Source organism: Athalia rosae, chromosome 8 (genome assembly GCF_917208135.1).
Source record: "Athalia rosae chromosome 8, iyAthRosa1.1, whole genome shotgun sequence".
NCBI lineage: Eukaryota > Metazoa > Arthropoda > Insecta > Hymenoptera > Athaliidae > Athalia > Athalia rosae.
The window spans coordinates 5,651,227-5,677,678 of NC_064033.1; the positions used below are offsets into that span (position 1 = coordinate 5,651,227).

The following is a 26,452-nucleotide window of genomic DNA, read 5'->3' on the forward strand; positions in this document are numbered from 1 at the left end:
CCGCGGGAAACTGGAATCAGAAGTACGTACGTACAAGTACGTACGTACCAAGGAACGTTTCGGGTTCGCAAGTAAATCGGCTACCGATGAAAAATAGAACAATTTCATTTAGTCGTACAGTCAAATCTCCACGAGCGGACGCCGTCCGTCCGCCCTCCCCTCCTCCTCCTCCTCCCACGCCATAAATTAAACAGAACTAGAAACTAGACCTACCCTAAATCCCTAAAAACTAAACGCACGTGTTCGTCCGCCTTTCCGCAAAACTAGTTGAGACTCCAGCCGGACACGCCGTCCGGTCTCAATCAATTAATATCGTTGAATAACTAAGGAGTCGGCGACCAATGGGGCCAGGTTTTGATCACGTTGTAGAGGGCGTCCCCGGGGCTGAGGGTCTTCGAGACCTGACGATGCCCCAGGAGTTTGTAGTCCGGCGATATCTTGCCGCCCTTGACCCCCAGCTCGATGAGCTGCCGGACGGCGTGGAGCTGGTGCTTAGGCGGCACCACGGTGTTGAAGGTGCCTATGAAGGATACGCCGATGCTCCTCGCGTTGTAGTCGTAGGTGTGGGCCCCGACGAAGTCCCAGCTCCGACCCACGTAGGCGTAACCGTCGCCGCCGACCAGGAAGTTGTAACCTATGTCCGACCAGTTCCTCGACTCTATGTGAAAGGTCTGGGCGAACCTGACGCGGAAAACGCACTCCGATTGTGTTTTGCAGAAGTCCGTGGCGGTGTGGCTTATGAAAACGTAGGGGACAGGGAGCCGAAGCCGCTCCAGCGGCTCCGTGGGGGGCTGGGCGCCCCACTCGGCGCGCTCCACGAAACGCAGTTTGCCCAGCGGAATACCTGCGGGGGAAAAGTAAAGAAATAAAAACGCGCTCCGGTCGTCGGCTACGGGGGTTCGGGGAACGGAGAGGGTGTGTTTTCAGAGGAGGGGGGTTGGTAAGTGTTACCGTTGTCGTCGAGCGACGAGTCGGGAATTTCGGGAAATATTGGCGTAGGCGGCGGTTCGGTGTCCCGGGTGAGAAGTACCACGCTGACCACCATCGCGGCCACCAGACAGGAGCCCATGGCGCACATCAGGGCCACGCATCTCCACGTCAACAGACAGGAACACCATTCCCAGGCTGAAAAGAAATTTTTTTAAAAATAGTGAGTTTTTTTCCGGTACGAAGTTCTTCGTCTTCAACGTTTTTGCGAGGGTGAAATGAACGACGTACTCGCCGAGCGAATTCGGAGTGGAAAAGATTTCGGATTAATTGGGAATTTCGCGGATAATTTCGTTAATTAACGACTATCGAACCTTGCGATGTGGTTCTTTGTGTTTCCAGAATTTTTTTGGCGATTTTTTTCTCACATTTGTATACCGATCGTATTTGGAGAATTTTGTAAATTTCTAAAATCGATTTGAGATCAACGGAATATTGAAAATATGAGACGCGCCTATTCCGATCTTTTTATCGTTGAGAACGATTTTTTGGCGATTTTTTTTTTTTTTTTATAGTTATATACCCATCATAATTGAAGAATTTTGTAAATTTCTAGATCGATTCAAAATCAACGGAATTTTAAAAATATGATCCGCTTTTTCTTCCATCGTTTAGAACCGAAAATAGGACTCGAAAAAAAAATGGCAGATCCAAGGGTCGTGATAAACCCTGATAATTTATTAAGGTGGTCCTTGGCGGGGGTGTTTTCGATTTTTCACGCCCAAAATGATTGAGAAAATCCATCAAAAATCTCAGCCCTCGACATCAACTTTGTAATAGTCTTCATTTCCGGTGCATTTAATAATTTTTTGCTCCTTAAAATTTTGCGAGTATTCAACGAATGTGCAGAAAATTAGAAAAATTACATACTTTTACAGCCGATTCAACGCCGTGCAAAAAAAGTTTCTCAAGATTTCGAAGTCAAAGTTCAATTCGAATAAAATTCATCAGAAAAATCATGAAATCAGACCTTTTTTGCGGAGCGTTGAACGTCCTTAGAAAATACGTATTTTCATAATCCTTGATGTACATTAGTCGGAGGCTTACAAAATTTCAAAAAAGAGAAAAAAAAAAAAAAACATTTCCAAAAGAAACTTCGGTACCAATGCGGACTACCTGAGAGTCTATATGAAAAGCTCAGATTTCAAGGGACTTTTTTTCAGGGATCTGAATCCAAAAAAAAAAAAACCCCGTTAAGAAACACCCTATAGCGTTAGCGACCGTGATTATAGTCCTTTTTTTTTTTGTTTCTTTCTCTTTCAAAACCGGAGGGTCTTTTCAAAATTGTAACCCGGTTGCCGACACTGCGTCGCGGATTTAATCGTACGTACCGCAGGCCACTTCCGGTGCGGCCGTTCCGGTCGGGAACGAACCGACGTACCGACGATTTGACGGGGGGTGGTTAGATTTCGAATCGCACATGACGATTTTTACAATATATATATATTCGGCAATAATTGGCAGCGTTGCGTTTCGCCGCGGATCGATTACTGGCCGTTCCGCTGGTAGCGCGTCGCGCTTATCGAGCACCTAAGAGGGTCAGAGGTCGGGGCCCGCGATGCCCGCGTTTCCGCGAACCGATCGCCGAAGGGGAATCACACGAGCGACGACAGCGACGAAACGGCGACGCGCGTTTCGAATTCGACGCGTAGCGTTTTCAGTTTCGACGCGTAGCGTTTTCAGTTTCGCACATCACCTTTGCGCTCCTCCCCGTCCTTCTTGGCGGCCCGGGGCGCCTCCTCGCCGGCGAACTTTTCGCCCTCCGCCGCCGTGGGGCAAGAATTTTCCGCGAAGCATCGCGTACCGTCCGCCTTTCCGTCGTCCGTCTCGGCGTCCCCGCGTACCGCGGGGTTCGCGTAGACGATCTGCTTTATGGTCACCGGCCCGTTGTAGAACGTCTTGTTACCGAAGTGGACGTTCGCCGAATTTTTCACGCAAACGTCGCCGAAGGAGGGCGACTCGCCCACCGGCAGAACGACGCCGTTGTCGAATCGCTGCTGGAGCGACGAGACGCTGGCTTGGGCGTCGCGGCTCCAGGCGCCGGAGTCCTCGCCCTCCTCCAGCAGGGAGGAGTCCCCCGGGATCCCCTCGGGATCCCCGAAATCCCCGGAGTCCTCCGCCTCGTCGTCCTCTTCTTCCTCCGCCTCGTCGTCCTCTTCTTCCTCCACGTCGTCGTCGTCGTCGTCGGCATCGCGCGGAAGATATCCGAGGTTGTCTTCGCCGATCCTCCGGCGCTCCAGATGCCGGTTTTCTTGCTCCCGAGCGACAATCAGCATACCCGCGTCGCGTTCATTACCAACGCATCGGCTGCTGGTCCCTCTCTCGAAAACGAGCGCTCTTTTTTTTTTCCTTCTCCTTCTTTTTATCTCTTACTCCTCCTCCTCCTCTAGCGGACGATCGATTGATCTAAAGAAACGCGTCGATCGACGCTCGCGGCATCGGCAACGTCAGTCGTCGTTCGCGGCTCGCTGATCCTCTCCTGTTTGTTTTCCTCGTTCCAAGATGGCCGCCGCCGCCGCAGGTCGCGTCGGTCGATCGTACCCACCTGTCGGAAAAACAAGCGTCAATTATCGCGGACAGGTCGGATCGGACGAAAACGCGCGCGGTGACGCGCCGCTTACCTGGAATCCGGCGTTGCGTCGGGCGGAACGTGAGGCCAGTTTTCCCCGCAGCTCTCTGGCGGCGGTTTTCTTCGTCTTCGCCGTTCCAGCGGGAATCGCGGAACGAGTCGCGGTCGCTGCGTTCGGTCTGCGGATGAAAAACGGGCCGTCGAGGCTCCTCCGATCTTGCGGCTCACCGACGATGAGAACCCGCCTCGCTATAACTGGAGAGCGAAAATCGTCGCCGTTGCCACTCCTTACCCCTCTATTTCCTCGTCCGACGCCACTGCGCGGCTAGCTCGCCCTGCCTCCTCCGCCCGCGTCCTCGTCGAGGCCCCGCGGATTCCAGGTCCGGCGACGTCGCTCGACTCCTATCCGAGTTTTGAAAACACGTTTTCACGCGTCACTTCGTCGGCGACGCGAGTACGCGCCGCTCTCTCTCTCTCTCTCTCTCCGGAGGAGGGGGGGAGGGGCCTCGGGCCAGAAAACTGGGATCGCCGACGTCACACCGCCGATCGACGCGTCACTCCGATTCTTCCGCGCTCGAAAGAAAAGCTCGCGGATTTTCGATCGGACGATTTTTCCCCGCACGCGGAACGCGAACGCGCGTTTCGTTCCGCGGCGTATAGCGTAGCGCGGTGGAGCGGCCGCCGAGGTAGCGTAATTCGGCCGCGAACCGGATCTCCTTCGGATCTCGGTCGGTCGGTAGGTCGGTCGATCGATCGGAGGACACCGGGATCGGTCGTCGGAGCTGCGACAACGCGACAATGGCGCGAACTTGGGGGATCGTTGCGAGATCCGCGACGCGGTGCGTCCTGAGGCGTCGGTGGGTAACGCGACACTGAGAAACTCTCGGCGAAAATGTCGGTGAGCGAGTCATAGTTTTTGTTCAGATATACGGGGACACTGCAGCTGACGAAACGTCGTATAACCGTCGTACGTACGCAACCCTGAACGGGAATATCCCGAGCCGAGAAATCCAGATAACGCGATTAACGGCTAATTGTTAGCGCGACGCGCTTACCGCCGCGCGTACCGCCGGAGACCCGAGACGGGCCCGCGTTTCTATTCGTCCGACGAAGAAAATTTTCTGGCTATTCGAAACGAGAAAGAAATTTCTTTTTTTTTCTCCTAGCGAAACGCGACGGTCGCGGGCGCGTCGGACGTTCCTAATTACGAGGAGGTGTCGCGAGCGCTAACGATGTTTGCGTTTTGGTTCGCTCCGCGTTGCTTCGCGGAATCATAATCGTATAATTTTTAGCGCGTTTCACGCGACGCTAAACGATACGGGGGGAAGAAAAATAAAAGGTCGCATCGCTTATCGTCGGGGATCTCGCGACGACGATAATAACAACGTTAATGACATCGTACCTGCCGAGTTTCCTGCGATTTTCAACGGCGTGTTATTACGGCGAATCGAACGAGACGGGAAAAAATATTGTGCGCTATTGAAACACGTTTGGACGAGTACGAGGAAGCGACGATCGCTAAATTTATTGATTGAACGTTTTTTTTTTCCTTTTTTCTCCTTTTTTTCTTCTTTCTCACCAGATCCAAGGCCGATATTTCGAGGCGTAGACGCGTCGCCCGAGCCGCGGCCATTTTCCACCAAAACGAAAACAACGGACGGTCGCCGAGGACGATTCCGTTCGGACTTCCGTCAACCCCCCCCCCCCCCCCCCCCCCGGCGCATCGTGCCATTTTTTTTTTTTTCTCTCGTTTCGAAAGAAGTTTATCGACGCTGGCGCTTGCGAAATTGAGCGACCTTTTTAAAAAATTAATGTCGGCCTTTATCCTCGTGCGCGCTGAATATATCCTCGCGTTGTCAGCGCACGCGATCCATCGAACTAACAATAAGCGAGATAAACAAAAACAAAAAACAGGAAAAAAAACGCAGAGCGGCGTCCGATGTGCGAACGGAAGCGAAGGACGATTGTCGGGGCGGAAGAAGATTGCGGGGTACAGAAGCCGCCGCTGCGGGAGTGTGGATAAATTGATAAGGTTTTTGCAGATAAGCGGCGCGTCAACGATAAACAGACGTAGTTTTGTATCCTGCGGCGCGCAAGCGATCAAGATAAAGCGTTCGTTAATTGTCTGCGCGACCGTTACCGCAGATCTAACAAAGAGGGATGTATCACGTGTCAACGTTTTCGAGATTCAAAGGTTATCGCAATCGAACGGACGAGATCAAGTTTTCTCGGGATACGTCGAATTCCGTGACCTCACATTCGACGTTACGCAATCGAGTATTTATCGACGATTTCGTTCGACGTTCTAAAAATTGTAAAAACGGAATTTATTGCCGAACATCAAAACATTGTTTTTTTTTTTTTTTTTTTCGTTTTGCTTTTTTTTATAATGGACACATCATAGTCTTACATTTAAATATAATTACAATAACAACTTTTGTAAAATTTGTATAAAATATATATATATATATATGCGTATTTCTCTATTTTATATGATAATTTCTTTTTTCGTTTCTTTGTAAAAATATCGAAGTGTGCTCTTGTTGATATTTGTAAATTTTATAAACGTTGGTCGAATCAAATCTACAATACAACAATATTGCGGTTCCCATGCGTACGCGTGGTACGATAACAACGTAGGTATAGAAAATGACTAATTGATTGACTATCAAAGTTTTTTCGAACGGTAAAAATAGCTTGAAAGATAGCAATCGACGCAGACGGATTGTTCGAAGAAATCGAAGGCACGACTGCGCCCGACACACCTTTCTGTTCCAGACTTCTTTTCAACCGATGTACGTTTTGAGCAAATTTTCAAACGGATTCGCAGTTCGAATCGACGGAGATAAAAACCATTGAAGGTCGGAGATAGTCATCGACTCCCAAAGGAAAGAGAGTGACCCCAAATATTTGAAAAGTCCCCCTCGTCGGAGGACCAAATTTTGTACGATTGCGAAAAATTGAGAGCCATTGTCTTTGTATATGATTGAAATACGTCAGATCTGGATACTCACATTACACCTGTCCCTCGACATCCGTGGCCTTGAGCGGTGCTCGCTTTGAGTCAGACCTGTGCAGGCACCGGTCAAACACTCCGAAGAAGGCTCGATGTCATTTGTGTCTAATGAATAATGTAACAAGCTTTAGCGACTGATTTGAGATTTCTCTAGGTGTAGGTGCGGTTGTCGTAATGCGGCCACTTCTTTATATCCTGCAGCAAAGATCTTCCGGGGCTCTCGGTGTTGTAAACCTGGCTGTGAGCGACCAGGGAATAATTTTCATCGACTTTTCCAAGTTCGATTCCACGGTTCAACAGCAACTGAACCGCCATTCGTTGTTTGTCGGTGACAGAGTCCCATACGTAGTTCCCCAAGAATGATATCTCTATAGAGTTGTTCTTTACGTAGTTACGAATATCCCAGCCCAGTGCTTCGTAGACGTTTCCATCACCTCCGACGAGAAAGTTAATCCCAATATCGACGTAGTCCCACTTTCCAACGTGGTGACCTTGTATAGTTTGCAGTTGCGACGAGCATTGTTCCACCGTCTTGCACTGAGAAGTTGCCGTGTGAGCTATGACAATCAATTTTACCGGATGAACGAGCGTTCGATTTTGCCAGCCGTCCAGGATAGGGCGGCCCCCCCATCGCCTTCTCGTCAGTATGTGGATGTCGTTGCCCAAGTCATGGTCATCCTCTGAAATATAGAACGTCATCCTTTGAAACAACCTCATAATATCACTCAATAAATCGATTCGATTCTGTACCTGAATCCGCATTCGGTGGCAAGGTTACCGTGCTGTCGTCGTAATCTTTCTTGGGTGCAGTAAAATACACGACCAATGCAACGCTGGTAATGGTGACCGCCAGAATGAGGACGCATCCCAATTTGCGTGGCAGATTTGATGTCATGGCATGGTAGAGTTTTTCTTTAGGCGAATGTGGCGTATGATTGGGTACGGATTCCTTGGGAAGTTCAACTAGGGTGAAAATAGACGTCAACAAAATTATTGGGACTTTGAGAGCTACGCCATGATTCTTACCATTTTCGTTGACAGTTTCGCTGGTACTTTCTGAAATGGGAGTAAGCGCAGCAACGGGACCTCGGTGATCAAGGCTCTCGGCCCTGTTCAAATATTGATGTATCGTCACCGGGCCTATGTATTGCGTTATCGGTTTAACTTCTACATTGCTACTATTCGTCATAGTTACTATGGTGGTTCCATGGTCGATCGCATCCAAGCCTGGAAGTCCAACCGCATCAGAGGAGTGCGGCTCGTAACCCTCGACTTCGACAGTTGAGACCTCATCTTCGTCCGATTCGGGGTAGGAATCACTCCGAGAAACACTTACAGACGTCACATTTTCACTGTGTTCTCTCATCGTGTGTCGCCAATGCCACCGCTATTCTAACCGTTTACTGGCTGGTGGGAAGTTCCTCCACCTGTTGATGACAAACATGTGATAGAAAGTTTTGTCACTCAGAGAGTCGCGAGTACGTAGGACGAGGAAAAAAGAATGTTGGCAAAATTCGCGTTGGATGCCATATCTCAATTGTTTATGAAACGCAGAAGCGCGACGATATTTTTAATCTTTCACAAATAAGCGCAAAACAAACACGTGCAGATACAGCGCGAAACTGGAAATTGTCACTACGTAATGGCGATCGCGAACGATTAGTTCTGCTGCAATTTGACAAGGCGAATAAATTTCCTGGCGCTGATGATATTCAAACCGAACTTTTTCGATGATAAACCGTGGAGACCGCACACTGATATGACTCTCTGTCCTTGACAGATTACCGGCAGGACCCGCCAAGTGTCGAGACCGCCTGCGGGCGCTTGCGCAATTTCGCCGACTTGTATTGGCCGTCGAGCGGGGTCAAAAGTCCTTTGCGGATTCATTGATTATACACTCGACGTTATGCTATAATTGAAATTCTTTTTATTGGAATTGTTCTGGCAACAATACGTACGCGTATTCGGATCGATATTTCGTACAATCTACTCCATTCATGAAGTCGAAACCGAAGCTCAGCTGTATTTTGTTTCGCATCGGGTCCAATGGTCGCTGGACGTTCGTTCACGTGACTATTGAAAATGGCGGGATCGTTGCGAGTTTATTTGACGTTTCATTCTCGCTATTTTTTCCACCGATGCGAAGCTTCGATGGTTCTTATCGTCACGACTAGGTGAAATTTGAGGAAATCCGTGGGCATTGTCGAGTAAATTAAAATGCTAACACTGCAATTCGGGCAGTGCGGAAATCAAGTGGGTCACACGTTGTTTTCTAACATTGCATCGGATTTGTATTCCCAGAATACCGGGCTGTCGAGTAAGCGCAACTCGGAATACGCGCAATCTGGATTTGACAAATGGTTCAAAGGGTTATCCAAAAATGGCAAACACCTGGCAAGGGCTGTTTTAATCGATACGGAGCAAAAAGTCATACGCAGAATATGCAGCGACAGCGACTCAACGTGGGCTTACAGCCCTTCCAACGTCGTGAGCTGTCATTCGGGTGGAGGATCTGCAAATAATTGGGCATACGGATATTCCACAAAGGGATCCGAATTGACGGGAGCTGCTCTCGAAGCGGTGAGACAAGAGATAGAAAGGGTTGATTCCTTGGAAGGAATCCTGGCCCTTCTAAGCTCTGCCGGTGGTACGGGTTCAGGAGTCGGTAGTCATGTCATGGAGATTATTCGCGATGAGTTTACAACTAAAACAATTGCCACCGCAGTAGTATTGCCATACGCATCTGGCGAGGTATGCACCCAAAATTACAACACTTTGTTGACTCTAGCTAAGCTGAACGAGGTCTCCGATATAATTTTCATGTTTGAGAACGATCAGATCCACAGTATCTGCGAGAGCCTCGTGAGAGCTCGGAACACAAGTTTGAACGACTTGAATAACATTATCGGTTGCAAGCTGGCTTCGGTCTTGCAGCCTGTTTCTGAAACTACGAATATTCTGTCGTCGATCGCTGGCCAAATAACCCCTCACCCCCAATACAAATTAGCAGCTATCAAAACCTCACCGCTAGCTACTTCTGCTCTCTCGACATACGACAGCGGTTACAAGTGGCATTCTATCGTCGGACATCTCAAACAGATGCTGCGAATACCTGCGCTCGACCTAAAATTGACAGACGTGGAAACAAAGATGCCATCAAACTCCGTACCTTCCAAACCGACGTGTGCTTACTCTACATCTGTATCGAACATGTTGATCACACGAGGTGCTTCTACGGAAAATGATCCCATACTTGCCACAGAATTGTCCGGTGGAGAACTGTACGCAGACTTCGTTCCGAGTTCCCAGAGGTTCTCCACGTTGCATCAGCCACGAAGACTTCTTGGCAGGGACAAATTTTCATCTCTCGTTACTAACAACTCCCAATTGCATCTGCCGGTCAACCTGGTCGTCGAGAGGGCCTGGAACAGTTACGTACATTCAGCGTATTTGCACCAGTACAAAGAGCACGGTGTGGGCGAAGATGACTTTTTGCAAGCCTTCGCCAAAGTCGAAAATTTAGTTAAAGTTTACAAAGAACTGAATATCGAGGAAATCTCTCCTTGAGCGCAGGGAACCCTTGCTTCGGTTGAAACTTAAGTGGGGGAAAAAAAGAACTTTGATCATAGGAAAAGTCGATGTGTAAATTCTGTAAAATAAACTTTTTGATACGTTCAATTATTTCCTCATTTTTCGCCGATGATAAGGCAACATCGAAACCTGTGTATGTCGAACGTCGGCGGAGATAAGGTAAAAAATGAAACGGTAAACTATCGGGTTTCCGTCTGGCAAATGTTCGATCGCAATTTTAGGGGGGAAAATTAATCGCGACGAAAACAAGATAGCTCGACCGCAACCGCCTGCATGGAAAAATATATCGATGATTATTTCGAACGCGTGCCGAAACGCCGAAAACCGGATCTAAGAATCCTGTTTTTTGATATTTTTCCTTATCCCTGGAACATACGTTATCCGAATTTTGAGTGTGATGCAATATTTCAGCAATACGGATTGATTTTCCAAACAAAACCACGAGATTTCGGTCCGGGGGACAGCGAAAGAGATCCTTGTTTTTGTTTTTCATTTGCCAGTAACCGAAGCTCCGCGATGACGTGGACGTCGTCGGTTACGTTAATCAAACGATGCGGTAATTCGCGGTTACGCAGCGTTCCTGTTGTTATACTACCTCGTCCCGGGGAAACTGCAGACGATATTCCAAGAATCTCCGGGAACAACTATTTCGGGGGGGTTGCCTCCCACGGTGGGGAGAGAAACTCCGTCGAACTTCGTCGTTTCCATTTCGCTGCTCGTCGCGGTATAGGTATAACAGCCGTTTCGAACGTTCGATCCGCTCTTCTCCGCACAGCGTCAGGATTCCCGGAATCAGTTTAGCACTCGGCCAGCGAATTCGGGGAACTCGTCGGCGAGAAAAACTCGGAGGGTGAGCCGCGAACGGAGAGAAGGAAAGACGCGAGATCTTACAAGTACTCGGGAGGAGGGGAGGAAATTACGCAACGGGTCGACCCCGGGGGTTTAATTCCCAGAAACCGACGACCGCGACGACGACAGCCGCCTGGGACGCGGAAGCGTTTTGCGTTTTCCGCGAACGCTTACGCCTCGTCACTGGGTCAAGATTCCGGGCGACCGGAAGTTCGCGCCGCTATCCGGAGCGAGAAAAGGGACGATACCGATCTACGCGCGATCGATACGCGAAAACGCGTAATGAAATCATCGCGCGTTGAATTCGCGACCCTCGTCAAACCGGGGGTGATTCACCCCACGTCGAAAACGAAACGCAACCCTTGCGAGCTCCGAGTCACTACGGAGCCTCCTTCCCCCCCCCCACCGCCGCACCGTTTTTCGACCTTGCGGCAAGAAATAATCCAGCAGATCAGGCACCTGAGAATCCTCCTCGCGAATATCCCGTCCAGAGGAGTCCCCGGGGTTTCCCGGAAAAGGGGTCCTCGGGGATACGAATTCTCAGTTTTTTTTTTTTTTCTTTTCCTCTTTCGCCTCGGGGGTAGTTTCGTCGGCGATCCCCGGGAGTTCCTGGAAACGTGAGCGCGGGTCGTCGTAAAGCGAAAAAAAAAAAAAAAAAAAATGAAAAAATAAAATGGGAGTAAAAAGTGGAAGCCGGTATGACGTCAGGCGTCGAGGAGGGTGTGTGCGGGTGGTTGGAGCCGCCCCCGAATCGCACCCCCTTCCGCACCTAACCTGACCCTGGCGCGGAGTCTCCGTCTCCGCGTTACATGACGTCATTGACGGGATCGACCGTCTCCTAGGGGGTGGTTTTCTGGGGGAACGAAAGCCACCCTCGAGGAGGAGCGAGAAGAGAAGGAGAGAAAATTTGGAAGGACGAGGGGGTGCGCGGCGGGGCGGGGGGGAGGAGGAGGAGGAGGAGGACCCGCTCTCCTCGGAGCGAGAAATATCCTACCGATACATGTATACGTATCACACCGAAGCGAAGGGGACTGCGCCGTCGGAGTTTTCTGCCGCCGAAGGCGACCTGCGTCAAAGTGAACGTGGCGTTCGAAGCCTCCGGACGGTATCGTGTGGGATTACGCGCTGTAGAGCCGGGCGGGGATAGTTTAGCTCTCGTCGTTGAGGAGAGAGAAAAATACGGCGAGAGAGAATGGAACGAAACGGCTAGGGAACCCGCGAAACATTCCCCTCCGCCGCTGCCTGCAGGCTTTTCGTAAAAGCTGTAGACCCGCCGCTGCCGCTGCCGCTGCTGTTGCTGTTGCTGCTGCTGCTGCACGCACGCACGCGATGTCGGACGCCATTTTGTGTTTGTGTCAGACGGACGCGTTGGTCGCGCGGTTGTCAGGGATGTTTTTTGCACCGTCCGATCAGTGAGGCACCGTTTGTGCGCGCGAGGGTTACGACGAAGAAAAAAAAGTGCTAAACAGTTACGGCTGAGAATCTTACCGTGGCGTCTAACGCACGCGACCGACGGAGTGATAATGGAAATCGTCAGACGACGACGACAGAAACGATCGTAACGGGAATACGAAAACCGCGAGCAGCCGCCAGATCGTCGCACACAACAACGGCGAGTCGCCTCTGCATCGGAGAAAAACGGCCAGGTAAAAATCGTCAAATCTTTCGTTTTTCCAAAGTCAAAAGAAATCGGAAAATCTGCGCACGGCTTGTGAGAAATATCCGCGGCGACGCGAAAAAAAAATAGAAATAAAATCAAACAATTGTGCAAGTCGTTCGGGCATGGAAAGTGAAAGCCTCGGGCGAGCGCGTACGCGACTCGGAATGTGGGTAGGAATTTTTCGGCGGCGGATAATAATTCGGTTTCTTACCCTCGAACGAAAAAAAAAAAAAAAAAAAAAACTCGACAGCGATAATTTTAGCGGCAGACCGCCCCATCCCCCGCACTCCTATGGGACGCGGTTCGCCTACCTGCAACTCTATTGTGTTCTTTTTCGCCCTCAAAACATTCTTCCTTCTCTCTCTCCCTCTCTTTCTCTCTGTCTGTCTCTCTCTCTCTCTCCTTCTCACGGGCAGCCTCCGACTACCTGCGAGGTACAGTCCGTGTCGGCAAGTTCCTCGTCCTCCTCTTCGGACGACCGAAGCACCTGAAAATACAACGCAAAGCTTCGTTACGCGCTCTCGACCTGATTTTCCGTTTTTCTATTCTCCTACGATCCCCATGCAGACAACACTGAAAGAAAAAGCGGTCGCACAATGGCCGATCGGAACGCGATCGCCCCCAGCTTTTCGTTTGTTTTTGTTTTTTTTTTCTTACCCTCGGTCGATTCGCATCCCCCGACATCGTGTGCGCGTAGGTTAGGAACGGCCGTAATTCCGCCCTTTTTCAAGGTCTCGCGAAATTATCTCGGTCGTCCGGATCACGAGGAAAATCGAGTGGCGGACGCGTCCGATGAACCGTGGATCGAATATGGGAAATGTGAATGCCTGGGACGACATGTTCAGCGCCTGTATTACCAGAATACGAATACGCGCTCCGCAGTATTTCGTCGGCGCGATCGATCGATAGCCTACGAACCGTGAGCCGCGAATATTTTGAAAAGCGAAAAAACCGAAAAGAGAAACCGCGAAGATTTCGGAGCGCTCCGTTTTTCGGGCGCATTTTCGTTCGCGAGGTGGCCGGAATTTGGTACGGTGCACGGCGAGCCGGACGAAATAACCTAATGCGAGTTATCCGCGGAGACAGACGGTAAAAAAGAAGAAGCCCGTCAGCGGTTCTCAGAGCGAAAACTTTTACACGGAATCACGACGATTCTCATCCGGTGCGAGGAAAAAACGTGCGCCACGAAAATAGGGAGAAACTATTCCCGAAAATGTTCGCCGCTTTCAACTTTTCTGCTTTTACCTGCGGGTTTATCGACGTGCAGCCGCCCTCGGGGGCGACCCTCCTTATTTTCTGTCTCGCTTACCACCCACGATTCATTCACTCCGGGTTTGGGACCCCCGGAATTAGATTTTCGGCGTAGATAAGGGCGATTTCAGACGGTGGCGAACGACAGTGGAGTCACAACAGATGTGGGAGTGGTGAGGGTAGCTGTAGAGAAAAGAAAAAACAAAGATTATTGTCACAACGGATCAGGTACCGTTGGAATATCGCTAAATTTCGTTTCTCAACGAAATAGAATTTCGGGCGGATTTGTTGTTGTTGTTTTTTTTTTTTTTCTTTCTTATTGGATTCACCGACGCCGAAGGGGAGTTTACCCGGAAGGTAATGAGTACAGTCCCTCGAAAAGTTAGCCCTTTTTCCTAAGCCGGTCGGCGAACTTTAGAACCGTGGCGAAAAAATATGGCCGACGTTTTTCAGAAACCTAGGCCAACGCGATTATCGTCAAAGCAGAAATCGGCAGAAAAATATTCTCATTTTCCACTTCTCCATTTATTCAATCCATGTAATTTGTATTGGAAAATTTTCAATTTTATTGGATCTGAAAGATGCGATTTGAAAAATTTTTCATTTCGTTTAATTGGAAATTTATATTTTTTAATTTTTCGTTATTTGAAAAGTGGAAGATTTTCATTTCGCCATTTTTCATTAATCGAAAAACGCATAAGTTTTTTTTATAATAATAATTTATGATAATAATATAGTATATATTTTTGAATTACCTGATTGTGAGCTCAAAAATCTGAAAATCATTTGAAAAAACACTATTTTTCAATAGTTAAATTGCGATTTCTCCCTAAATATAGAATAAATACAGCGTTCCAAAAAAATCGATATTCCTAACTAAAATAGTGTGAATTTTGATAATTGTAGAAAATTGTTGTTAAAAAAAATTCAATTACCAATGATAATTATTGCAATGATAAGACATTTTTCGATGATAATAATAATCGTTACTTTTATAATCAAAATTATTATAAAAATAAACTATGCGTTCTTCGATCAATAAAAAATGGAAAAATCGAAATTTTCCATTTTTCAATCACTGAAAAATTGAAAAATATAAATTTCCAACTAAAAACGGAATGAAAAATTTTTCAAATTCAATTTTTCAGTTCCAACAAAATTGAAAATCATTCAATACAAATCACATGGATTGAAAAAATGGAAAAATAGAAAATGAGAATTTTTTTTTTCGCCGATCTCCGTCGTCGAATAGTCGATAAAAGCCGATAGATTCAGCAGTTTGAATTACGAGTTTCGTGGTCGCATTTTACTCGGTTTTTCGTCGGACTTTGCCGTCTACCGGTTGACCAATACAAGATCGAACAGCCTCACCCTCCCGCAGATTCTAATCGGGGTTCGCCTTCCGTTTATGCCCTCCAGGATTAGGACGTCGAAATTATCAGGGGCGCTAGGATGCGCACCCCGGCGGAAGCGGACACGCTCTCCCAATCGGAGGTCTTCGACTTCGAGACGTCCAACGCCGACGCCGCTGAAGAATTCGAAAAAGTTTCGGCGACCCAACCGGAAACGCATATTTTCACCAACAGGTAAGACGCGCCGTTTCTTCCTCTCCTTCATTTTCCCCCTCATTCGTCTCCTCTGGCATCGAACTGGATATTGAACGAAAAAAGAGAAGTGAAGAAGGGTAAAGAAAGGGAAAAGTTGGAGGTATTCGGGCGCGGAGCACACGCGCGTTATAGCTATGTACATAAATTGAGGGAAAGATGTTCCGAAAATAGAATTAAAGCGTCGCGTCGGATTTTACTTGATTTTGCTCGCTTTATGGTGCAGCCTGCGCGAGCTTGCAGAAATAATCCAAAATAGAAACTGTGAGGAGATGCGGTGAGAAAAATTTTCGTCAAACCGTACGAAATCCGAACGTTGTTTTTTGACGGCCCGCGGATCCTCGGGCTCGACCGGGGACACCCGTTCTGCCCTCCAACTGTACAGTTGGCGTCCTTGATCCTTTCTCTAGAAATTTACTTGGAAATTATCTGGACCGCGGGTCCGTCGAGCGCCGCTTTGCCCCCGGGTAGATAACGTCGAGAATAAGAAAAGGAAAAGGCTATACTACTTCCGATTGGGTCCCACCTCCGATTCGCTTCAAAATTTACAGAGACATCATTTAGACCGTTGGAAAAAAGGTTCCACGTGTCTTTTTTCGCGCGAATTAAATTTTTTCGCCATGTTTTGTTTCGTAATAATCGAATAATTACAATGAAATAGCGATGAATGCTGTGGAAAAAAATTCGAAATCGCTCGCTGTAATTGTTTAAACTATTTTTAAAAGTTACAAAATTTGTTTAACTGTTTAATAGAAAATGGCCAAAAAATTGACCTAAAAAAAATAGCTAAAAAAAAAAATAGTCTTGAAACGAACCTAAAAAAAACAGCTAAAAAAATAGCTAAATGTTAATAAATACAAAATAGCCAAAAAAAATGACAAAAAAAAATAGCTAAAAAATGTTTTAGATTAGTTTTTATATTGCAACCAAAAAAAAAATCCTATAGACATTACTCAGGGACCTATAAAAAAAATTTCTACCACGAAGTTTGAAACAAATCGAAGTTGGGACCTAATCGGAAGTGTAGCCAAAGCAACAAAAAAAATAAATAAATAAAATGAAGGGAGAAAGAGGCATCGGCGGAAGAAGACTGACAACAAAGGGTCGGATTCCGGGGCTACGACACGATCGGAATTCCGCTAAAATATGCGTTACTTTTTTTGCCCTCGGTATTTAAAAAAATAAACGTTGCGCGTCAAACTTTAATATCCGCGACGAGAGATGAGAAACGGGAGGTGAAATATATTTCGGCTAAAAATCGTCGGAGAGAATAAGAAGAAAAGAATGAGAAGAGATATGCGAACATCTTCACCTTGTCTCATACGTTCCGCAGGTGGCTTTGTTTCTCGCTTACTTATTGTTAGTCCGTCACGATACACTCGAGGCTCGTGTTGGGGTTACCTTCATTCCGCATCCGTATCTGGTCATTCGCCTTGTTTTTATTGCGATTCCGATATCGCATTGGCGTAGCGAGGAGCTCCGGCGACCTGAGAACCAAAAAGGGACGTTTACTATACACACAAATCATAAAGCAGTTCCGTCTAAGGAATCCTAATTAATTTCGAAAAGAGGAGTCAGAAACGAAAAACAAACAAATCCGTTCGACTTTCCTTCCACCCTACCGTGCGACGACACGAAGACAGAGAAGAAGATGAGAGAAAGAAAGAAAGAAAGAAAGACAGAAAGAAAGAAAGAAGGAAAGAAAAATATAAATAAATTAAAACGGGAGGAGGAGTAAAATGAATCGTGGGCAAAGCGTCGATATTCCATGCTGGTGTCTAACGGCGATACGTACGTACGTACATCACACGTACGATCGCGCGTACATGTGTTTTGCGATACGTTGTATCGTAAGTACGTCAGTTAAACGTCAAGGCCCACGCGCTGACAATAAGTCACGAGTTATACGGCGAAGCAACGGTGCGTGCCCGTGTAATCCCGTATCAAACGAGAGGAGGAAGAGAGTAGAAAAACAAGGTGGGCGCGAGAGAGAGAGAGAGAGAGAGAGAGAGAGATCAAGAGGAGAAAGATGATAAAATCGCGTCCAGTCGCGGATCGCAGCTCTCGAGGTTCGGATCGTCCTCGTCGTGGTCGTCGTGGTCTTTGCGTGTCTCTTTGTTTCTCGCCCCCCCGATTATCGTCGTGCATTTTGCATCGATGCGCGGAGGGAAGAAAATAGAAAATAAGAGGGAGGAGACGGCGAAGAAGAAGAAGTTCGAGGAACCTCGCGCGTACACGGAGTAGTCGGCGTCGGTTATTATCGACGATCGACGGTATCAATAGCTATTTCATTTCATTTCATTGGCGGCATGTGCGCGCACTTAGCGAGTGGGGAAATGTAAAATAAAGTGGAAAAATAGACGGGGAGGGAGAGAAAAAAAAAGCGGAGCGCAATTATTGGCCGCGGTTCGAGATAATAAGCCGCTTTCGGCGTAGGGATATAATCATAGCGAACGGTTCTTTTCCGATACAGCGAACGTTGCAGATTCGTCGGGACAACGAGTACGTCGGTTCGGTTGCGCCCACCTGGACGTCTCGGTAAAGCGTTATTATTTTTCGTGCCTCGAAATCGCGCGTTACCACCACGTCGAATATCGCAAACACCGCGAACAACGAAGAACGCTATACGTGCTTACGTCGAGTTTTTCCGTCGTTACCGAAACGCGGCGTAAGAAAATAGGCGAAATATAATCTCGATCGAACTTCGCCCATCCGTTCTGTGCAGTGAAAATACCGTGGCCGACCGATTCCCCGATTGTTCGTGACTACCAATATCGCGGTCCATATGTTTGAAACGGAACTATGGTGTTTGCCCGATTTTTTATTAAGAAAACACAGGATGACGGGAACGCGGTACCAGGTCACGTCACGACGAGGTGAGTTCCTTCCTCCTCATCTCCTCCTTCTGCTTCATCCTCTTCTCCTTTATTGCGATTCGCCAAATTTCCAAGAAATTTTCACCGTAATCATGATAATATATTTAGATAAGATATGTATATTGTACACCCGTCCGATACACACGCGGCACGATTCGCAGCTATCTTCACGTTCGATTTAAACTTGTCCCAATTTCTATATCTATACTCATTTTCTGATAGGAGACCGAGATGATGTTATATCGGATGACGATGACGATCGCGTCCCAAAATTGAAAATACAAAAAAACAACAATCTTCTCAGGCAGAAAATTTCACAAAGTTCCTTGCTAAAATACGACATTTCACTAAATTCGTCGAGCCAAATTTCCCTCTATTTTTTTTCTCTCTTTCTTCTATTTTTTTTGTTATTTTAGAAAAATAAAACTGCAAACACGCATATTGAGCGTATGATATAATAACGTTGTAAAAAGAATTTTACATAATTTATGATTTGATAAAATAAAAAACAAAACATGATATTCGCTCTCGAAATGACGCGCATTTGTTTTTTTTTTTTTTTTTAATTATCTTTTTAATTATCTTTTTTTTTTTTTTATATCGACAATCGTGGAAAATTTACACATTTTTCCACAACGCGCATTATGGTATTTGCACATGTTCCCCAGAGCGATGTAAATATGCTAAAGGACAAATATGAATTATGCTATATCGATTATATTTCTTTTTTCTGTATCTTTTTTCTACATCATATTACAACTTCCAAAAGATAGAGAAAGAGAGAAGAAAATAGTAGTTAGATTATTAGTTAAAGTGTTCGTTTTTCTACTCCCCTCCAATATTCGCATTTTCGGGGTAAGTTTTTTATTTCTATCTCACAAAGCAAGTCCTCTGTTGCCCCGCGAGTGTATTTATTTATAGTGACAAATAATTGCGAGAAGGAAAAAGAAAAAGGAAAAAATTCACGACAATTATATGCGTCTAATGAACGGAATTTCATGACAAGTTGTTTATCAGATCGATATTATTAGATACGATAACGATTAAATACGGCTGAATTTAATCGTCACGATATCCTCATTCCGATTGATCTATATTTCATTTCACCGCCCGCTGATCGCTGGTGTGGAATTTTTTTTTTTTAACGATCTTTTCTATTACGGGGCTGGTATTTGAAAAGCGCTGATTTTTTTATTTTCTACAAACGTTTACGAGATATAAACGTTGACGAGTGGAAGAAAAAAAAATAAAAGAATCATGGAAACTGACAGGGACTCTGCAACGGTTACCTTCCGTACGACTCGCGAAACTTTACGTGACAGATATTCTCTATCGGAAAGAATCAAATTCCAACCACTTTTGTGACGCGACTGACGTAATCGGTGAGATTAATAAGATAGCGACGTGTCCGAGCTCTCTAAGTTTCGCACACTCCGATAAAACTCTTCATACAAAAACCGGTGAAAATGAAATGCAATAACAGCCCTCCGGTCAAATGACATTCGACGATTCCAGGTCTGCAGAATTTTCAAACATGCTTCGCAGTCGAATGTATAGCTCTTTATTTCTTTACTTACAGCATGCTGTGTATTCAAGAAGAGCTGGGGCAGCTGAGTGGCATAGCCGGAGGGCTCACGATAGCTAGTCCTCATGAAATTCCACTGCCCGATAGCAGTAACACGGAGAGCGCAGATAGCAAGTCCAGCGAAAGTACCACAAAGTGTTCTCCGGGCACCGGTACACTCGATGCTCAAAGGTCTGGCTGGATCGAAGGAATTTTTGGATGCCTGAGACCCGTCTGGACCATCATTGGAAAGGCTGCTGTCAATGAAATCAAGGGACATCAGAGTAAGCACTCTAACCTTGTAACGCTAACTTGGAAACAACTTACCCTGCGTCCATGCTCACTTTTTATTCATCCTCAGCCGATGATTGGGAGATCCCATTCGAGTCGATCAGCGAGTTACAATGGCTCGGGTCCGGAGCCCAGGGCGCAGTGTTCAGGGGAAAGCTCACCGGCGAAGTCGTGGCTGTTAAGAAAGTGAGAGAACCTCGTGAGACCGATATAAGACATTTGAGGAAGCTCAACCATCCAAATATTGTAAAATTCAAGTAAGTCAAAGACTGGCTCGCTTCGCCATGCAAAACTTTTCTGAGTTCGCTACAAGATTTCGCTGCCATTTTACAGGGGGGTCTGTACGCATGCACCATGCTACTGTATAATCATGGAATTTTGTCCGTACGGACCATTGTACGACCTGCTGCGAGCTGGAGAGCCCGTCCCTCCTCCGAGACTAGTTTCTTGGGCGAAACAAATCGCGGCCGGCATGCACTACCTCCATTCCCACAAAATTATTCACCGAGACTTGAAGAGTCCAAAGTGAGTCTTTGTCGAGGGAAGGACAGCAGATTCCTATCTGTCACGTTATCAACGATTTTTGACCAACTCTTTTTCAACTTACAGCGTGCTGATTGGTCGAGGAGAAATTGTGAAGATCAGCGATTTTGGGACCAGTAGAGAATGGAACGAGATCAGCACGAGGATGAGCTTTGCCGGTACCGTCGCCTGGATGGCTCCAGAAATTATCCGGAGCGAACCGTGCTCCGAAAAAGTTGACATATGGTAGCCACTGCTTCGTTCTAACTTAACTCAAAGACACGAAAATGCGACGTTCTATTTGATTCGAAAAATACTTACACAGGTCTTACGGAGTTGTGCTGTGGGAGCTCCTGAGTGGTGAGATACCGTACAAAGATGTGGATTCGTCAGCGATAATTTGGGGTGTGGGAAACAATTCCCTCCATCTGCCGATCCCTGCCAGTTGTCCGGAGGGTTTCAGACTCCTCGTCAAACAGTGCTGGGCCGCGAAGCCACGAAACAGGCCGTCCTTCAAGCACATACTGATTCACCTGGAAATCGCAGCTGTCGAGGTTCTCAGCACCAAACCTGACGAGTATTTTAAGACGCAGGTAAATGTTTAAACGTGTATGTATCAAATTTGAGAAAACTAATGGAAAACAAAAACCATTTCTGCAGAACTGTGCGTTCAGCTTTTTAAAATCAAATTTAATGATCCTCAGCAATCCTGGAAAGAAGAGATCAGGGTTCATATGAAACAAATGCAAACTAATAGTTGCAGTACTCCTCGGTTCGAGGCAGATCTCATAAGACGTAGGGAGGACGAGTTGAGACACGCCCAGGACATCAGAGAACATTACGAGCGCAAGCTCGAGAGAACTAACAATCTCTATCTGGAATTAAGCGCTGTTCTACTGCAACTCGAACAGCGAGAGCGAGACGTAGTGAAGTGAGTGTAATTTGAACGTCTAAATATTCAAACCTCACCTTTCCTCTGTTGCGCTCCAAGTCTGCAACTTTCATCGAATTTCTTCTCCAAGGAGGGAACAGCAGACCGGATACAAGCAGTGCAAAAAACGGTTGGTGCATCCGTTGCTCAAGGCTCAAGAGAGGCTCCACCGTCGACGCAACCCAACGATACCTGTGTCCACCTCTTCGACGCCTACGACGCCTCCTTCGCCTGTTGAATCCCCCCAGAGTCCTGTAAAAGCAACTCTGTACACTCAATTAAACGAATCGAATCAACCAGTCACGGTGTTGGCACCTGCCAACAGTTTCAAGCAGCGTAAATACAGACATCGGAGGGTGGGTTCTGGCTGCGGCGTCAGTTCGAGCCCGAGAACGAGTCCTCATCACGAGAGGAAGGTGAATATGATAAAAATGACAACCGATTGCTTCCGCCGTTGCAAGAAAATTAAAATCAATTCATAAAACGTCTTACCCGAATTCCAGAACGCTGACACAAGTAACCATCGATACGTCGACAGCCAAACTCAGACCGAAGTTTTGGATCTAAGCGAAACTGATCACAGTCCCGTTGGACAAACGGGCTGTGTCTCCGTTGATAAATTTGCATTGGAACTATCCAGTAGGCAATCCTCTTCCCGACGAAAGTCAGAATGTCTCAACGGCAACACAGTTACTTCCGAAACTCATTACAGGATGCAATCTAGTCCTTGTTCGAGCCCTGAACCTCCAGATGAAAATCACACCAATGGGAACGAGAGACTCAGAGATTGTAGTGACGATGATAACCTAGAAACACTCGGTAGAAAAGTAAGCGAGATTCTAAACGCCAACCGACTGATTTCTTCTATTGATAACGGGAACTGCGACGATGTCATTATATCACATAGGTAATAACGATGTGTAATAAACAGATATTGTTTGAAATCGGTGTAGAATTTTAGATTTCTCCTTCACTTCGCGTAACGATTCTTGATTCTTGAATATAAAAATTATCAGCAGGATCAAAGAGGATCACAGAGGACAGCTCCCGGGACAGTTTTGTGGAGTAATTATTAGTGGGAACGACATACACATGGATTCTGATCGCGTATCGAGACCATGTTCGGACGGTATGGACTCACTTTGTGACCACGAGGATGAAGCGTGCGAGGAAAGTTGGTCCGACGAAGAGGGCGAGGATCCTCGTTATACTTACAACTTTTCATTGAGACGTAGGAGGTACGTAAGACTCCGAAGGAACCTTTGAGGTCGTCGGAGGGGTGAAGTTTCCAACGGTTCTGACGTCCGTTGTGTCCGTTGACTGTTACAGTATCGCCAGGAGGCCCATAGGACCCGGTTGCAGAATGAGGAGGTTCAAGCAAACACCTACCAACATTGAGGGCGTACTCGCTTCCGACGAAGAAAACACTTCCGAATACTCACACCCGCCATCCAGTCAGTCATCCACGTTGGAAAGCAACCCAGAGGTTCAGCGGGCTCTTCGCCACATACAACATTCGCAGAAGGTAAGAATGATGAAATATTAGTTGAGAAAACAGTCGAAAGATTCACCTGAGATTCGTTATATTCGTTGGTGAAAGAACGAAAATATCTGGTAGACTAGTTGTTTGAGATATTCCTTGTTGTACAGAGAAAAGGCATAGACGACGACGGCACTTCGGACATGTCGAGTCAATCAGAGACCGACGAAGTCAGTGATACAACGATTGCGTCACAGCCAGCGAAAGCATCTGTAAAAATCGAAAGCACTGTCTAAGGTTTAGCTACTAGTTTAATTATAATTACTGATTTATAGACTATATATATTTAAAGAGATACAAAGAGCATTACCATAACATGTAAAATACTAGATAATGTATGGTCGGCTGCTGGATGACGGTGTCTGATACATTTCTGATATTCTTAATGCAATAAATACTACGTTTTGTATGGTTTGAATGAAGGGTACAACAGATAGTTCCGAAAGAATAGTATCGGTTGATGAGACGAAAGAAGATCGCATAAATCAATTCTTGTATCGAGTATACATACTCGAATTTTAACATTTTCATTAGCGCGAAAGAATGAATCAGATATTATACACTTGAATCAATTGAAATTTCGTCAAAGTTCACTTTCCGGTATTCGTGTTCTGATAGAATCCCGTTCTGGATTCGTACCGCGGACTCGGGGTGCACGATCAACGGATAAACTTGAAAAACGAAGTGCCATATAACTATGTAGCTAACGTAATAGTATAAAACTCGTTCGCCGAGTACGAGAAAAACTAACACCCTATATACCCGAGATACTACTACGAAAAAAATAACGCTATCGGAATTGTTTATGCGAAGAGAGAATAAAAAATCATACCACGGTCCATAAGATTCGCCATTTTGTTTGATCGAATGTTGATGCAGATAGTCATTTGTTTACGCGAACTTTGTTTGTTTTTTTTTTCCACGAACAAGAACATATTTGAAATCTTCGTTATCATTTCAATTTAGTTTGTATTTTTTTTACAGTTCCTTTTAGCAACTATTGTAGTCAGTGAATATCATAATTTTACGATTGAATTTTTTTTCATGAAAATCGATAGCATCACGTTCATCTAGACGGCGGTCTTGATCGAGAAATCTATTATTTTGAGAGCGATGTTTTTATCACCGTAGATTTTCACACGCCAGGTGCCTTATTTATCAAAGAAAGAACGAAAAAAAAAAAGAAGAAAATAGTCTCGCTTGAAATTTTTAACGTAGAAAAATTAACTAGTTAAGATTCCAAGGCTGCCTGTTAAACGTTAAACACAGTGTAGTAAAATTACACTAAAGTACAATCCTATTTTCCAAATTTGGAAAAGCTCATCTATGGTTCCGATACCTTCTGTTGTACCCTGAAGAATATAACGTCGCTAATGCGAAAAATGATATGTATAAACCAGTAGTTTCCTCCGATGATAGAAGAAAAGAAAAAATTAGTCCTACGATGTCGTGGTACAAATATGAGTGACTTGATAAAATATATAAATATACCTAATAGTGAGTAAATTAATAAAAGTCAATGAAAATTTAGTAGATAGTTTAACGATGTGGAATAGAATAGCAGGTGGTACTTGGAATCTCACTAATTTCCCTTGCCAAAGCTGCATAAAAATAATTATCAAATTTTATTTTTTTCAATTTCTTTGGATATCGGCAGCTGTATTTACTCAGATAAAATTTTGAAAAAGGCATATTCATTCTGACCAAGGGCGATTGTCAGGTTTTGGTTCGTACAGGTAACTCGGTTCTTCGACGCATCGATTCATCCCTATCGTAATATATTTAAACTTGTAATCGAGTCAAATCAATCTGTATAATCTGTGTTGTACTTTGTGTTGTAGTAAAATTCAGGAAATGTAGCATATAGACATCAAATAATTATAATTAATTGTAACGTTAAAATAATCTCCAACGTATACATAGATGTACGACACATTGTGTAACATTTACTCATTCAACGGTGATGATATTTATTTTCACAAACCATTTACTTTAACGATCATTGTTATATGGAACTACTTTGCCTCATAGGTTATTTAGACGTTTAAAAATTATAAATATACACATAAATCTAAGCAAAAGGCAAAAGCAAGAAAGAGCAAAAGAAACATCTTAGCTGAAAAATTTATAATCATATTTAGATTATACTTACAATTAATAAACGTTGCGACAATAGACCTTTTCTAATGAGATCAGGCAGCTGTAATCAAAGATGAAATTTATTATCGAGTAAAAATTTGCAATATGTTTTTAAAATTCATTCACACATTGTTTAAGCATATCTCAGTATTCTCATATCCGTTACGAATTATAGAACATTCCATTAAGCGAATTAGTTAACTTTTGAAAATTGAATGTTCAACCGCCAACACGATCGGTGTAACGATATCTTATTTGTAATTAGTGATTTCTGATGCCAGATTTCAGACGGACTCGTTATATCTTGTTTGAAAAGGCTCATTACTCAAAAAACTAAGTAAATAAATTCAAAGAACTAAGTGCCTACAGGCAGTAAATGGAAAAAGTAAATTATGCTTTGTACGGCAACTGTTAAATTAGGATTTAATCAAGTCTATGATAAAGTGTGCAATTGATACCGCAATTACGGGTACCAAGTGGCAATAGGTGCCTGTCATTCTATTATTCTGAACCAGCATGTTACTTTAAGCTAACTTATATTACAAAACGAAGGAACAATAACACATGAAAAATACTATTCATTTCAAATTTAGTGTCAGCGGTACTTACTCAAGGTGCCTCCTTTCAAATATTTTCAGACAAACCGATCATCAGAAATCTTGATTTGCTTTCATCTCGTGTACCTGCTTCGAAACTCAAATTGCCTTAACGACAATTATTATAACATGTAAATAAAGACAATACATTTACAAAATTCAAAGAAAAAACAAACAAAGAAAAAGAAAGTAAGAATTAATGATAAATATGATACAATATAATATTTATATTATTACGTATATGCTCAGCGAAATTAAATAATTTTCCATATGTGTAGGCACATATTATAACGGCCGTAAAATTATGTATCCACCGATTGTATGCGTAGCGCCAAATAGCCTAAAAATCACTTCATTCACAAAGTGGCAGCTAAAAACTGACTGGTTCTGTAGTCCTATAATCCTAGATATAGAACACAAGTTTGTGTGTTAGCTATACAATAAAATTTCTTTACATACATGAATA

The 26,452-nt window shown here is 45.2% G+C and overlaps 4 protein-coding genes across 9 annotated transcripts; 2 read left to right on the forward strand and 2 right to left on the reverse strand.

The window, feature by feature from the left end:
- Nucleotides 1–87: 87 nt before the first annotated feature.
- On the reverse strand, nt 88–5,222 carry LOC105686761 (peptidoglycan-recognition protein LC-like). The gene is made up of 4 exons (XM_012401883.3): nt 3,609–5,222; nt 2,684–3,532; nt 952–1,125; nt 88–844 (listed from the first exon to the last, which is right to left on the reverse strand). The coding sequence occupies exons 2-4, from the start codon at nt 3,261–3,263 to the stop codon at nt 324–326; spliced, it is 1,275 nt and encodes a 424-aa protein (XP_012257306.2). The 5' UTR covers nt 3,264–3,532; nt 3,609–5,222; the 3' UTR covers nt 88–323.
- A 640-nt stretch (nt 5,223–5,862) lies between these two features.
- LOC105686204 (peptidoglycan-recognition protein SA-like) lies at nt 5,863–15,432 on the reverse strand. 3 transcript variants are annotated; one of them, XM_048659316.1, is made up of 7 exons: nt 15,295–15,432; nt 13,918–14,106; nt 12,984–13,159; nt 9,830–9,994; nt 7,599–7,999; nt 7,323–7,535; nt 5,863–7,252 (listed from the first exon to the last, which is right to left on the reverse strand). In XM_048659316.1, the coding sequence occupies exons 5-7, from the start codon at nt 7,936–7,938 to the stop codon at nt 6,723–6,725; spliced, it is 1,083 nt and encodes a 360-aa protein (XP_048515273.1). In that variant the 5' UTR covers nt 7,939–7,999; nt 9,830–9,994; nt 12,984–13,159; nt 13,918–14,106; nt 15,295–15,432; the 3' UTR covers nt 5,863–6,722. The 3 variants fall into 3 exon arrangements, with proteins under 3 accessions (XP_048515273.1, XP_048515274.1, XP_012256252.2); XM_048659317.1 differs by having other exon boundaries at nt 9,826–9,994; XM_012400829.4 differs by lacking the exons at nt 12,984–13,159; nt 13,918–14,106; nt 15,295–15,432 and adding an exon at nt 10,759–11,273.
- LOC105686270 (tubulin delta chain-like) lies at nt 8,212–10,752 on the forward strand. Its single transcript, XM_012400925.3, has one exon. The coding sequence runs from the start codon at nt 8,790–8,792 to the stop codon at nt 10,137–10,139; it is 1,350 nt and encodes a 449-aa protein (XP_012256348.2). The 5' UTR covers nt 8,212–8,789; the 3' UTR covers nt 10,140–10,752.
- On the forward strand, nt 12,098–26,450 carry LOC105686521 (mitogen-activated protein kinase kinase kinase 13). Of its 4 annotated transcripts, none has more exons than XM_020852715.2 (12): nt 12,098–12,658; nt 19,983–20,251; nt 20,329–20,515; nt 20,592–20,783; nt 20,868–21,026; nt 21,106–21,373; nt 21,485–21,711; nt 21,803–22,127; nt 22,215–22,618; nt 22,728–22,949; nt 23,041–23,236; nt 23,362–26,450. In XM_020852715.2, the coding sequence occupies exons 2-12, from the start codon at nt 19,984–19,986 to the stop codon at nt 23,485–23,487; spliced, it is 2,574 nt and encodes an 857-aa protein (XP_020708374.1). In that variant the 5' UTR covers nt 12,098–12,658; nt 19,983; the 3' UTR covers nt 23,488–26,450. The 4 variants fall into 4 exon arrangements, with proteins under 4 accessions (XP_020708374.1, XP_048515240.1, XP_012256857.2 ...); XM_048659283.1 differs by lacking the exon at nt 12,098–12,658 and adding an exon at nt 15,376–15,509; XM_012401434.3 differs by lacking the exon at nt 12,098–12,658 and adding an exon at nt 15,376–15,509 and having other exon boundaries at nt 22,731–22,949.
- The last annotated feature ends 2 nt before the right edge of the window (nt 26,451–26,452 follow it).

Excerpts from the sequence above, each read along its gene's own strand:
- LOC105686761 (XM_012401883.3), bottom strand. The coding sequence starts at position 3,263 with ATGCTGATTGTCGCTCGGGAGCAAGAAAACCGGCATCTGGAGCGCCGG. Across the intron at positions 1,126-2,683 it reads GGACGGGGAGGAGCGCAAAG|CCTGGGAATGGTGTTCCTGT; the intron begins GTGATGTGCGAA and ends ATTTCTTTTCAG. Across the intron at positions 845-951 it reads CTCGTCGCTCGACGACAACG|GTATTCCGCTGGGCAAACTG; the intron begins GTAACACTTACC and ends TTTCCCCCGCAG.
- LOC105686204 (XM_048659316.1), bottom strand. The coding sequence starts at position 7,938 with ATGAGAGAACACAGTGAAAATGTGACGTCTGTAAGTGTTTCTCGGAGT. Across the intron at positions 7,536-7,598 it reads CGAAACTGTCAACGAAAATG|TTGAACTTCCCAAGGAATCC; the intron begins GTAAGAATCATG and ends TTTTCACCCTAG. Across the intron at positions 7,253-7,322 it reads GCCACCGAATGCGGATTCAG|AGGATGACCATGACTTGGGC; the intron begins GTACAGAATCGA and ends TCTATATTTCAG.
- LOC105686270 (XM_012400925.3), top strand. The coding sequence starts at position 8,790 with ATGCTAACACTGCAATTCGGGCAGTGCGGAAATCAAGTGGGTCACACG.
- LOC105686521 (XM_048659283.1), top strand. The coding sequence starts at position 15,376 with ATGCGCACCCCGGCGGAAGCGGACACGCTCTCCCAATCGGAGGTCTTC. Across the intron at positions 20,252-20,328 it reads TGAAATCAAGGGACATCAGA|CCGATGATTGGGAGATCCCA; the intron begins GTAAGCACTCTA and ends ATTCATCCTCAG. Across the intron at positions 21,027-21,105 it reads TCCGAAAAAGTTGACATATG|GTCTTACGGAGTTGTGCTGT; the intron begins GTAGCCACTGCT and ends ATACTTACACAG.